This window comes from Lithobates pipiens, unplaced genomic scaffold (assembly GCF_037356315.1).
Source record: "Lithobates pipiens isolate NorthernLeopardFrog02 unplaced genomic scaffold, aLitPip1_a1.2 Scaffold_18, whole genome shotgun sequence".
Lineage (NCBI taxonomy): Eukaryota > Metazoa > Chordata > Amphibia > Anura > Ranidae > Lithobates > Lithobates pipiens.
The window spans coordinates 655227748-655241652 of record NW_027507758.1 but is presented as its reverse complement, the minus strand read 5'-3'; the positions used below and the strand labels follow the sequence as shown (position 1 = coordinate 655241652).

General features: G+C 50.3%; 1 protein-coding gene across 1 annotated transcript in view; it reads right to left on the bottom strand.

Annotated features, from left to right (window-relative positions):
• PLB1 (phospholipase B1) overlaps positions 1-13905 on the bottom strand; it is a 200208-nt gene that overhangs the window by 183060 nt on the left and 3243 nt on the right. The window contains exon 2 of the mRNA XM_077489431.1: positions 4259-4308. Within this exon, the coding sequence (XP_077345557.1) occupies positions 4259-4308 (50 nt within the window). The remainder of the gene's footprint in view (positions 1-4258; positions 4309-13905) is intronic.

The window sequence follows — 13905 nt, the reverse complement described above, 5'->3', positions numbered from 1 at the left end:
CAGGACAAGGTGCAGTAGTGTTGGAGGTTGTTCCGCCACCACGCCTCCAAAATGCTACTATTGGTTGTGACACACCTCTCTCCTCCACCCCCTCCTCTTCTTCTTCCTCCATGGCCTCTTCCAGTGCTCTGTCCTCAGAACCAGCGGTGCTTCGTAGGTGTTCCAGGGGCTACGCAAGTACGCAGGCAAAACGATGCCATGCCTTGCTTGCGCTGGTTTGTTTGGGGGACAGGAGCCACACTGGGGCGGATGTTTTGTCAGCTTTGCAGGGGCAGGCCGAGAGGTGGTTGACGCCACGCCAGCTTAAGCCAGAAATGGTGGTTTGCGACAATGGCACCAACCTCCTCTCCGCCCTCCAACAGGGACAACTGACCCATGTGCCCTGTGTGGCTCACGTCCTTAACCTGGTGGTGCAGTGGTTCTTCAGCAGGTACCCCGGCTTACAGGATGTCCTGAGGCAGGCCAGGAAAGTCTGTGTGCATTTCCGCCGATCATTTAAAGTGGTTGTATGGTCAATTTTTTAACTTTTACCTACAGGAAAGCCTATAATAAGGCTTACCTGTAGGTAAAAAAAATATCTCCTAAACCTGTACGGTTTAGGAGATATTCCCCTCGGTATGCGCCGCTGACTGCAGCGGCGCATGCGCATGCGCGGGAGTGACGATATCGCTGCTCCGGCCACTCACAGCGCCGGAGCCGCGATACCCGGAAGAGACGCCGAGGGAGCATGTCAGCTCCCTCGGCGTGGATCGGGCCAGATGTCGGGGCCTCGTTCTAAGGTAAGTATTTCATAAAGAGCTAGTATGCGGTGCATACTAGCTCATTATGCCTTTTGCTTTGCAGGTTTAAAAAAAAAAAAAAAAAAAAATTTGCGGGTTTACTACCGCTTTAATGCCTGTGCTCGGCTGGCTGAGCTCCAAAAGGAGTTGAACCTGCCCAAGAACCGCCTTATATGTGACATGCCCACCAGGTGGAACTCAACGTTGGCCATGCTGCAGCGGCTGCACACGCAGCAGAGGGCCATCAATGAGTACCTGTGCGACTACGGCACCAGGACAGGGTCAGGGGAGCTCGGTTTTTTTCACCACGCCAGTGGGGCATGATCAGGGATGCATGCACTGTCCTGTCACCGTTTGAGGAGGCCACAAGGATGGTGAGCAGTGACAGTGCATGCATCAGTGACACTGTACCTCTTGTCCACCTCTTGGAGCATACGCTGCGTGGAATAATGGACAGGGCACTTGAGACAGAACAGAGGCAGGAAGAGGAGGACTTCCTTGCCTCTCAAGGCCCCCTTTATCCAGACAGTGTTCCTGCTGTGCCACCCATCACACAGGAAGAGGATGAGGAGGAGGAAGAGGAAGAGGAGGAGGAGGATGATTGTGTCAGCATGGAGGTGGAGGCTGGCACTCAGCATCAGAAGCAGCAGTCTTTTAGGGATGATTTACAGTCCCAAGAAACACGTGGACTTGTACGTGGCTGGGAGGAGGTAGCTGCGGATCATGTTGTCCTTAGTGACCCAGAGGCCCCCGGACCGAATGCCTCAGCTAACCTACGCTGCATGGCCTCCCTGATCCGGCAAAGCCTGCGGAAGGATCCTCGTATTCTTCGGATCAAGGAGAGGGACCATTACTGGCTGGCCACTCTCCTTGATCCACGGTACAAGGGTAAGGTTGCCGACCTTATCTTGCCATCGCAGAGGGAGCAGAGGATGAGACATCTCCGGGAGGCCTTGCAGAAAGGTCTGTGCAACGCGTTCCCAGAGACTGGGAGGTTACAAACTGAGGCTTCGGTCAGTCAGAAGGAGCGGTGGAGAAGGTGGCTGTCTGACCGATGCGTTCAGACAATTTTTTAGTCCGCAGCCCCAAGGTATGATCGGTTCCAGCACCCATCGCCAGCGTCTAATTTACATGGTGCAGGAATACCTAGGGGCAAGGTCAGACTTGGACACCTTTCCCACCGAAAATCCTCTGGCTTACTGGGTCTTGAGGATGGATCACTGGCCAGAGCTTGCACAGTATGCAATTGAGCTACTGGCCTGTCCTGCATCCAGCGTTCTTTCGGAACGCACCTTCAGTGCTGCTGGTGGCTTTGTAACCGATCACAGGGTGCGCCTGTCCACCGACTTGGTTGATTGACTGACCTTCATAAAGATGAATCAGTCTTGGATCACCACCAGCTACCAAGCACCTAAAGCTGATGTAACCGAATAATTTTTTTTTTAAATGTCACATCCCTTCAAGACTGCCTATGCTGATGCTGAGTGACTGTCATGTTATGCTGACTGACTACCCTCTTCCTCCTCAATGATCCTGCTGATAGCTTGGAAGAACATTTTTGGTTCTGGGTGACGCCACCAGCCCAATTTTTCTGCCCCTGTTTAAGGGGCGCGTAATTACAATTTTTGATGCAATGCTTTGCAGCAGGGCTCATTCCTGCACTCCAACTAGAGTATATGGGAGTGGTTGCAGTGTCGTGGCACCAGCAAGCAGTGCCTAAGGCCCAATTTTTCTGCCCCTGTTTAACAGGGGCATGTAATTACAATTCTTGATATAATATTTCACAGGAGGGCCCCTTCCTGTGCCCACCCAGAGTAACTGTGAGGACTTATAGTGTTGTGGCACCAGCACCACAACCACCAAAGGCCCAATTTTTCTACCACTGTTCAACAATGTCATGTAATTACAATTCTTGATATAATCGTTCACAGCAGGGCGCTCCAGCGCCCACCAAGAGTCACTTTGAGGGCTTACAATGTTGTGGCAAAACCAACACCTTGTTCCGCCATTTCTGCAGAGCATATAGGGCAGGCCCCTACTTTCAAACATCCAACTTACAAATATCTCCTACTTGCAAACGGAAGGAGACAACAGCAAGTGAGATGAAAAAAGATGGACGACAAAACAAATTATACAGGGGTGATAACCCTTCCCTATGTTTTCCAAAAAGCTGAAAAAAATATTTTTTTTGACTGGAGCTACACTTTAAAAATGTACCAGTTCAAAATTTCAAACAGATTCTACTTAACACAACAAACCTACACAGTCCCTGTCTTGTCTCCTGTTCGGGGTATATAGGGCCTGGGGGGCCTTTCCTTTTTTTATATGGGTACGGGGTTCCCCTTAATATCCGTACAAGACCCAAAGGGGCTGGTAATGGGTAGGGGGGCTACCCATGCCATTTTTCTCAATTATTTTCATCCATATTGCTGGGACCAGACATTACATTAAAACCGAAAGCAGTTTTAAATGACTTTTTTTTCAGTTAAATGACATTTTGTGCAGGGACTGTTCTAAACACGGGAAACACGTGGCACTTCACAGGCATACTACAGACACCCCTCAGGCACGATATTTAAAGGAATATTTCACTTTTTTTTTTTCACTGTAATCGTCATTAAAATCAGTGCTCCCGAAAAAACTGCAGTTTTAAAAAAAAAATTTGGCATTGACTCAAGTCCCCTGAGGCAGGAGCCAGGTACCCAAACCCTTTTTAGGACAGCATCTTGCATATTAGCCGTTAAAATTAGCACTTTTTATTTCGAAACGTTTGCGTCCCATAGACTTCAATGGGGTTCTAAAGTTCGCACGAATTTTCGGTCCGTCCGAAACTTCTTGTGCGAACCGAACCGGGGGGTGTTTCGGCTCATCCCTAGGCACGACCACTGTTTGCTACGTGCGCCATAGGTCACCATCTTCCTGGTAGGGGCCCCAGTGCATTACTTTGCCCCCCCCGGGGGCCCATGATTCTATTAAGATGGCACTGTGTAGGTGGGGAGTTTCCAATTGGTGCCCCAAGATACACAGGCTGCCGACAAATCGCATTACCAGTGCTGAGCCGCTCGCACATATGCAGTTCATTGTTTTTTTTTTGTTTTTTTATAAAAATAAAGACAATGCATGCAATAACAAAAATAAAAAAACATTATTATAGCTCAACAAATACTATGGTAAAATGATGAGACGTGTTTTGTTTTGTTCAGTCCCTGTAAGAAAATGTAAACGCCGTTTATCACCCTCGTCACACTCGTTTTGGGGATACCTGAAACAGAAACTGTCTGTGAACCCCCAACTTTCCAAAAGATTTTTTTCTTCTCATTATTAATCTCTTGCCGACTGTACAATTTACATACACGGCGGCAGAGCGGCCTTTCCTGTGGCGGATCACGTGCGCTCAGGCATATGATCGGACAATGTACACGGGTTTGATCGATAACATACATAAAGAGGTGATCTGTACCAAATATAGTAATAATTACCGGGTCACTGCTCAGTTCTTCTCCATTGTTATCCGTTCCAACAGGGTGACCTAAAACGAGAATAAGACGTGATCGTTCTGGGTGCAGGGTAACCAAAGGCGTCCAAAAGTTGAACTGTTTGGTTCTTTAGACATCGAGAGGCTGCATATTTGCAAGGGGTTTACATACTGAATCATAGTAAAGACAAGTATTGAGGAAATTGTTTTTTTTTAGGTGCCAAACAACAAAAAATACATTTTGTATAAAAATATTCAAGTTCATTTGTACAAGTCAAAATAAAAGAAATGTTATACATGTACTTGGCAATTAATCCAGTTTACTCAACATGTTTCGCTATATTTAGCTTCTTCAGGAGAAAACTTTTGGATGCCGCACATGTAAAACGCTATTGCCGCGTACACACGATCGGACTATCCAGCGGACTTAGTGCGCCGGACAACTCGACCGTGTGTGGGTTCCGGCGGACTTTTTCTTCCCAAAAGCCCGGCGGACTTTGAAAGAAGTCTTGACTCAGAATTGTCCGCCGGACTCGGCTTTCCGGCGGACAATCCGCCCGTCTGTGTGCTAGACCGCCGGACTTTCCAAATGAACGGACTTGCCCACACACGGAGTAAAGTCCGTTCATTTTGAACGTGACTCCAGGTAGGCGGGACTAGCGAAGGAAGTCTATGTCGCCGCCTCCATGGGCGAGATTGACACCTCGCGAGCCCCGTTGGCTGGTATGGGTTTTAAGGGTAACCCCTACGCCGAAAAAACGGTGTGGGGTTGCCCCCAAAGTCCATACCAGACCCTTATGCGAGCACGCAGCCCCGGCCAGTCAGGAAAGTGGGTGGGGACGAGCAAGCTATACCAGGCCATGTGCCCTCAACATAGGGGGGTGCTTTGGGCCCCCAAAGTACCTTGTCCACATGTTGATGAGGACAAGGGCCTCTTCCCGACAACCCTGCCCGTTGGTTGTCGAGGTCTGCGGGCGGGGGGGCTTATCGGAATCCAGGAGCTCCCCTTAAATAAGGGGGCCCCAGATCCCGGCCCCCCACCCTATGTGAATGAGTATCGGGTACATCGTACCCCTACCCATTCACCTGAGGGAAAAAGTGGCAATAAAAAAAAAAACACACAGCACAGGTTTTTAAAGTCGTTTATTAGACAGCTCCGGGGGTCTTCTTCCGACTTCGGGGGTCTTCTCGCCGGGGCTCCTCCGCTATCTTCTGCTCTTTTACCGCTCTTTTACTGATTTATTGATATTAAAAAATGTTATTTGTTCATCTTTTATTAATTTTTGATATATTTTGTGTTTTACATGCGTAGCATCCAAAAGTTACTCCTGAAGAAGCTAAATATAGCGAAACATGTTGAGTAAACTGGATTAACTGCCACGTACATGTATAACATTTCTTTTATTGATGATTTTAACTTGTACAAAAAAAACTTGAATATTTGTATACAAAATGTATTTTATGTTGTTTTAGCACCTAAAAAATAAAAAATAAAACTATTTCCTCAATACTTGCTTTTCCTGGAATACTAGGGGGTGTGGTGCATGGGACCTCCAGACACTCAGCCTAATCTCTTAATGCATAGTAAACACAGTTTACTATGCTTCAGTTATGAATGAACTCAGCGAGTGAATGTGTTCAGTGTGTTCATTTAGAAAAGGAAGGAGTCGGTAAATTACATATTGTTTAGCCCCTTCCCCCCCACTCTCCAGCTTGAAACATACCCTGCAGCAGCCGGGGGAGAGGAGGAAGGCCAGCAGCACTGGGGGGCGGGTGAGGGGGGGGCAACACGTGGTGGGGGGGGAAAGCCCGGGCAATAGGGGGAATCGGCACTGCATGTAGTGATTAGGGTGTGCCCAGGCACACCTGGCACACCCCCTACACACGCCTATGGTCAGTCCTATAGCGCTGCAATCAGCAAAAAGATCACGCCCCTTTCCTGCTGATTGGAGAACTCCAGCTCTGAGGGGTGTGTCAGACCTCTGCAGAGAGATTACTGCAAATTTTGATCAAACAGCTGAATGCACAGCACAGTCCCTCCGCATACACAGGAAGCAGATCTTATATACAGTACATGACAATGAAATATGGCCGCCTCTGGGGACTAATATCTTTACAAGCGATACATGGAAACAGCATACAAAATATACATAGAAACAAGGATTTCACAAGCCGGTGCTGATAAGATAACATACTGTATGTATTAAGCTCTCAGCATTAATCGATTAAAAAACTTTAAAAGATTACATTCGATTTACAACCAGGAAACAATAATAGAGGACTTAGTGCCGGTTCATACTTGTGCGATGTCAGGCCATGGATGCGATTCACAACGCGCTGCTGTGCAGACCGCATGCGATGTCTGTGCGATGCGAATTCAGCCCTACAGATTGTATACAGATTGTACGGCTGAATTCGCATCGCATTCGGACCAAAATCGTGCAGGACCCTTTTTTTTGTCCGCACCAGAATCGGATCGCTTTGATGCTCACTCCCAATGCGATTCCTATCCGAATTCACAGATGCGATATGCGAAGCGATCTGGGGGGGGGGGGGGGGGGGTGTCATTAACTTTCTATTGACGCGCCCCAGTGGTTTTGCATAGGGCAGTTTGTACTGCCTGCGAGTTCTATGCGATGCGGGAACCGGCACTGGAATCGTGCTGGTGTGAACTGGCACTGGAATCGCGCTGGTGTGAACCGGCACTGGAATCGCGCTGGTGTGAACCGGCACTGGAATCGCGCTGGTGTGAACCGGCACTGGAATCGCGCTGGTGTGAACCGGCACTGAGGGTGCGATGTCTGAGATGGATGTGATTCGCACAGCAGTGCAAATCACATGCGATCTCTTGTGCGATGCGATCTCAGCCACACAGGTAGTATGGCTGAATCTGCATCCAAACTCGCACAGGACCCTTTTTTTTTTGGTCCACAGCAGAATCGGAATCGCATGGCTGTTCACATCTGATTCCTGTACCGGGGTTTGCAGATCGCACTTGCGATGGGCGAACTGATTTTGGGGCGTCAGTAGCTTTTAACTGACACTCCCAGCAGTTGGCATAGGGCAAGTGTGAACTGCCAGGGGCAGACGCGTGATGCGGGAAACCCGCAGGGGATTCGCAGGGTTTCCGCATCGCAGCACGCACTGTGTAATTTACATTCTCCCTTCTATTTCTGTATACGGGGGGTCCCCGACTTACGGACGCCCGACCTACGAACAAAACTCCTACTTACGAACCGGGCCCTGCGGGGACCCTCTGCTGTTCTGCGCGGACATCGGCCGTTCTGCGCATGCGCAGCCAGACGGAGCCACGGAAAATAACGGAAATGTCCGTAATTTTCCGCGCATGCGCAGAACGGCATTCAACGGAACATCGGAAATGTCCGTAATTTGCCGCGCATGCGCAGAACGGCATTTCAACGGAACATCGGAAATGTCCGTAATTGTCATTCTGCGCATACGCGGACGACTTACGAACATTTCCGATTTACAAACAGGAGGACAGTCCCTAACGGGTTCGGAAACCCGGGGACCCCCTGTATGGATAATGGCGCCTTAATTGTTTTAATAAAATAAACCACCTAAGTCCCCTTTTTCCCAATGGATATCCAGCTGTCACATGACCCCGGCTCTCTCCCAGCCTGTCTGCAGGGAAACAGAAGCAGGAGGAGCTGCGAGTCCTCTGCTGCCGGTCACATGGTCAAAAACAAAACAGTCTTTGGAATACAGAGTAAAATGATATAAGTAATATCAATAAACTGTTTTAAATGTCATACAAATATCAACAATCAAATCTTTATTATTTTTTTGGCAACAACATGGTGGGTAGATTTCTGTGTCCGGCCCCCTCCGGCCTGGGCGTCAGAAGTCAGAAGTTTTTTCACCTTAATGCAGAGGATGCATTAAAGGGGCTGTAAAGGTTCGTGTTTTTTGCATCCTATGCATTAAGGTGAAGAAACACCCGTCAGTGACCGGACTCCCAGCCCCCCCCCCCCCCCCGTTTTACTTACCTGAACCCTCGAGTCATCCCGAACCTGACCCAGCGGGGACGTGCTGTCTCTCACTGCCCGGGGTTCTCGGTTCTTGATTGGATAGATTTATAGCAGCACAGCCATTGGCTCCCGCTGCTGTCAATCAAATCCAATGACATGTGCGCCAGGGGGGCGGGGCCGAGTCCAGCATTCGGTTATCCCCCCCCGGGAGAGCGCTTCTCCCAGGGGGGGGTTTCTGATGTGGGGAGGAGCCGCGAGAGCCGCCGAGGGACCCCAGAAGAGCAGGTTTGGGGACACTCTGTGCAGAACGAGCTGCACAGTGGAGGTAAGTATATGTTTGTTATTTAAAAAAAAAAAAAAAGGATACAACCCCTTTAAGTAGGAGGGAGGTGAAGCCTCCATCAATCTAAATGTAATATCCCATCCCCCGTTGTTTTTAGCTAGATAATGGGCATGGAGGAGGAGGGAGAGAGTGGCCTGTCAATGTGTATACGCCCACATGTGTGACTCTATAGTCACATGGGCTGCTCAGATGTGGTGGGGAGGAAATGCTCAGAGCCCTGCAGTTGCAGCAGCTGGTTGATAAATATGAAACCACTCAGATTATGAAACCGCTCGAGCTGAGGTCCGATGGAAGTGGTGACAGGGTACCTATAAAAAACCGGTCCCCGCCCCCCCCCCATGAAAGTTGCCAAATGTGGCACCTGGGGGGGGGGGGGAACAAATAAGCGGAAGTTCGACTTTTGGGTGGAACTCCACTTTAAATGCCCCCATTAAAATCACTTTCCCACATGGACACAGAGGAACACACAGGGATTTCTTCAGAATAACAAATGTAGAAATCTGCAGCAAAGTTTGTTACAATCCCTGCAATGTTCAGAGACCACCCAGAGGGGGAGGGGCTTTTTTCTCAACAAAAGTGGAGTTACTCTTTAAGTCATGTTATACAATGCTTTCCCATCATCCTGTGCAGCCCAATTTAGCAGGGCTTTCAGAGGGCCTCTAGGCAGGTCTGCAATGCCACCCCATACCTCCCAACTTTCTGAAATGGGAATGAGGGACCCCTATAAGCAAAAGTATGCAGGCATAGGACACGCCCCCCCCTGCCACGCCCTCTTAAAGGAGAATTATACAACAAAAATGATTTGTGAAACCCACAAGGGCTTTTTTTTTTACCACTATTATTCCTTTATATTGGCTTTTGGAATTTACAAATGCAGCAATTTAGAAATCGGATGAAAAGTTAATCACTGGGAAAGACTTTTTGATAGATAAAAAGTGCATTTTATATACAACTATACAAATCAGAGCAACATGAGGGGCAAATGAGGAGGAAAGAGGGACAGAGGGACATTGTCTGGAATGAGGGACAGTTGGGAGCGATGCTGTTCTGTGTAGCCTGGCCTCCTTGAATATACATTTCCCAGCATGCAATGCCTCCAGAGGACAGCAAAGGCAATAGCAACGGTGCTCAGTTCGGGGGGTGGAAATACCGCCAATGATGTCACTGGCTACTAACGCTTCATTTTGGTTCTTTTTTTTTTTTTTTACAGTGGAGTGACAACATCACGGCTGCATTCCCAAGCACTAGGAGAGTGTTGTCACCCAATGAACCCCTCTAGTCCTGGCCGGGGTCACATGATCTCCTGGTAAGATTTAGCAGATGAATAGAGATACATTATAAATGATTGAGAGATAAAGATGAGTGTTGAAAGAAAGAAATCATTTAAAATCACTCGCGGCTATAATGAATTGTCGGCTCCCGTAATACAGAGAGCACTCATACCCCGGAGAGATGATCATCCGTCACTGGATAGCAAGAGTGGATTACCACCGCTGGAATCTTTTTTTTTTATTCTTGTTTTTATTTTTAATAAAGGACTTTTTATTTTTTACACTTTCTTTGTGAAATGGTAGGGGTACTTTTGTACCCCCTTACCATTTCAAATGGGGGGGGGGCCGGGATCTGGGGGTCCCCTTGTTAAAGGGGGCTTCCAGATTCTGATGAGCCCCCCGCCCGCAGACCCCCACAACCACCGGCCAGGGTTGTGGGGATGAGGCCCTTGTCCCCATCAACATTGTGCTTTGGGGGGGACCCCAAAGCATCCTCCCAATGTTGAGGGCATGTGGCCTGGTACGGCTCTAGGGGGGGCGCTCTCTTGCCCCCCCCCCTCTTTTCCTTTGGCCTGACAGGTTGAGTGCTTGGATAAAGGGTCTGGTATTGATTTTTAGGGGGACCCCCACGTCAATTTTTTTTTAAATTTGATGCGGGGTTCCCCTTAATATCCATACCAGACCTTTAGGGCCTGGTAATTGAATTTGGGGGAACCCCACGCTTTTTTTTTATTTATTTTTTTATCAATGACTTTCAATAACTGTTCTGTGTATTGCGGGGAGCCGACAATTCATTACAGCTGCGAGTGATTTTAAATGACTTTTTTTCCTGCACAAATGACACTTTGTGCAGGGACAGTTCTAAGCAGGGGAAACATGCGCCCCTTCACAGGCATACTATAGACACCCCCCAGCTACGAAATTTAAAGGAATATTACACTTTTATTGTTTCACTTTAATCATTATTAAAATCACTGCTCCTGAAAAAAAGTCAGTTTTTAAAACTTTTTTTTTGCATTGATCCATGTCCCCTGGGGCAGGACCCGGGTCCCCAAACACTTTTTAGGACAGTAACTTGCATATTAGCCTTTAAAATTAGCACTTTCGATTTCTCCCATAGACTTGTATAGGGTGTTCCGGCTTTTCGAATTTGCCGCAAACACCCCAAATTGTTCACTGTTCGCTGAACAGGCCAACAGGCAATGTTCGAGTCGAACTCAAAGCTCATCCCTAATTGCGACAAATGTCACATTAATGATCTTGTTAGCGGTCGCTCCGTGGTGACATACTGGGGCACACTAGGACACGTCGGGGCACGCTGGGGCGTACTGGGGCATGCTAGGGCATGTTGGGGCATGCTGGGGCATGCTGAGGCATGCTAGGGTACGTTGGGGCATGCAAGGGCATGTTGGGGCCTACTGGGGCATGTTGGGGCATGCTGCCCAGAGCAAAGATATCAAACTGTGTACAAGGGGACCCCCATCCAGGAATAGAGGAACCCCCCTCCCCACCTCCAGCAGAATGGGGCCCCCATCCAGGAATAGAGGAACCCACCTCCCCACCTGCAGCATAAGGGGACCCCCATCCAGGAATAGAGGAACCCCCCCTCCCCACCTCCAGCAGAAGGGGGCCCCCATCCAGGAATAGAGGAACCCACCTCCCCACCTCCAGCAGAACGGGACCCCATCCAGGAATAGAGGAACCCCCCTCCCCACCTCCAGCAGAACGGGACCCCATCCAGGAAAAGAGGAAACCCCCCTCCCCACCTCCAGCAGAAGGGGGCCCCCATCCAGGAAAAGAGGAACCCCCCTCCCCACCTCCAGCAGAACGGGACCCCATCCAGGAATAGAGGAACCCCCCTCCCCACCTCCAGCAGAACGGGACCCCATCCAGGAATAGAGGAACCCCCCTCCCCACCTCCAGCAGAAGGGGACCCCCATCCAGGAATAGAGGAACCCCCCTCCCCACCTCCAGCAGAAGGGGACCCCCATCCAGGAATAGAGGAACCCCCCTCCCCACCTTCAGCAGAAGGGGACCCACATCCAGGAAAAGAGGAACCCCCCTCCCCACCTCCAGCAGAACAGGACCCCATCCAGGAATAGAGGAACCCCCCTCCCCACCTCCAGCAGAAGGGGACCCCCATCCAGGAATAGAGGAACCCCCTCCCCACCTCCAGCAGAAGGGGACCCCCATCCAGGAATAGAGGAACCCCCCTCCCCACCTTCAGCAGAAGGGGACCCCCATCCAGGAATAGAGGAACCCCCTCCCCACCTCCAGCAGAAGGGGACCCCCATCCAGGAATAGAGGACCCCCCATCCCCACCTCCAGCAGAAGGGGACCCCCATCGAGGAATAGAGGAACCCCACCTCCAGCAGAAGGGGACCCCCATCCAGGAATAGAGGAACCCCCCTCCCCACCTCCAGCAGAAGGGGACCCCCATCTAGGAGGAGTGCAGGGGGTTATAAGAGGGGCCCCCATGCAGGAAAACAGGAACCCCCTCCTCTCCTCTAGTGGAAAGGGGCCCCCATCCAGGAGGAATGCAGGGGGTAATTAGAGGGGACCCCCATCCAGAAATACAGAAACTCCCCTCCCCACCTCTAGTAGAAAGGGATCCCTATCCAGGAGGAGTACAGGGGGTGATTAGAAGGGACCCCCATGCAGGAATACAGGAACCCTCCTCCCCACCTCCAGCAAAAGGGGACCCACATTCAGGAGGCATGCAGGAGGTGATCAGAAGGGACCCCCATCCAGCAATAAAGTAAACCCACTCACCACCTCCAGCAGAAGAGGACCCCCATCCAGGAGGAGTGCAGGGGGTGATTAGAGGGGACTCCCATCCAGCAATACAGGAACCCCCTCCCCACCTCTAGTAGAAAGAGACCCCATCCAGGGGGAATACATTTGAGGGGACCCCTATCTAGGAGGAGTGCAGGGGGTGATTAGAGGGGACCCCCATCCAGGAATACAGAAACCCCCCTCAACATCTCTAGTAGAAGGGGACCCCCATCCAGGAACCTCCCTCCCCACCTCTAGTAGAAGGGGACCCCCATCCAGGAATACAGAAACCCCCTCAACATCTCTAGTAGAAGGGGACCCCCATCCAGGAATAGAGGAACCCCCCTCCCCACCTCCAGCAGAAGGGGACCCCCATCCAGGAATACAGGAACCTCCCTCCCCACCTCTAGTAGAAGGGGACCCCCATCCAGGAATACAGGTACCCCCCTCCCCACCTCTAGTAGAAGGGGACCCCCATCCAGGAATACAGAAACCCCCCTCAACATCTCTATGAGAAGGGGACCCCATCCAGGAATACAGAAACCCCCCTCTGCATCTCTAGTAGAAGGGGACCCCATCCAGGAATACAGGAACCCCCCTCCCCACCTCTAGTAGAAGGGGACCCCCATCCAGGAATACAGAAACCCCCCTCAACATCTCTATGAGAAGGGGACCCCATCCAGGAATACAGAAACCCCCCTCTGCATCTCTAGTAGAAGGGGACCCCATCCAGGAATACAGGAACCCCCCTCCCCACCTCTAGTAGAAGGGGACCCCCATCCAGGAATACAGGAACCCCCCTCCCCACCTCTAGTAGAAGGGGACCCCCATCCAGGAAGGGTGCAGGAGGTGATAAGAGGGGACCCCCATCTCCGCTCTGCTGGAGAAGGTAAATAAAGTGAACAAACAACCCTGGAGCCCCCATACACACATAGGAGCCCCTAGTCCCAGTGTGGAGGAGGAGGGGCTACACATGGTGGTGATGGGGGCCCCATTGCTCGCTCTGCTCTCCATGCTGGGTGCAGCCCCTCCTTCACCCCCCACTGTATGCAGGATGCCCAATCCTGGGCTCTGCACAAGGTGGCATCTGGAGGATCTGAAGGGGAGGCAGGGAAGGTGCGCCCCCTCTATATAATAAAGTTCTGTACAGGGCACGTGTTCCTTCTGCCCCCACCCCTTGTGTTTTTTTGTTCTGCTCTCCTATAATACAGATTAAGTTAATTTAAAAAAAAATAAAAAAATAAAACTTTAAATTCCTTTTTTTGCAGGT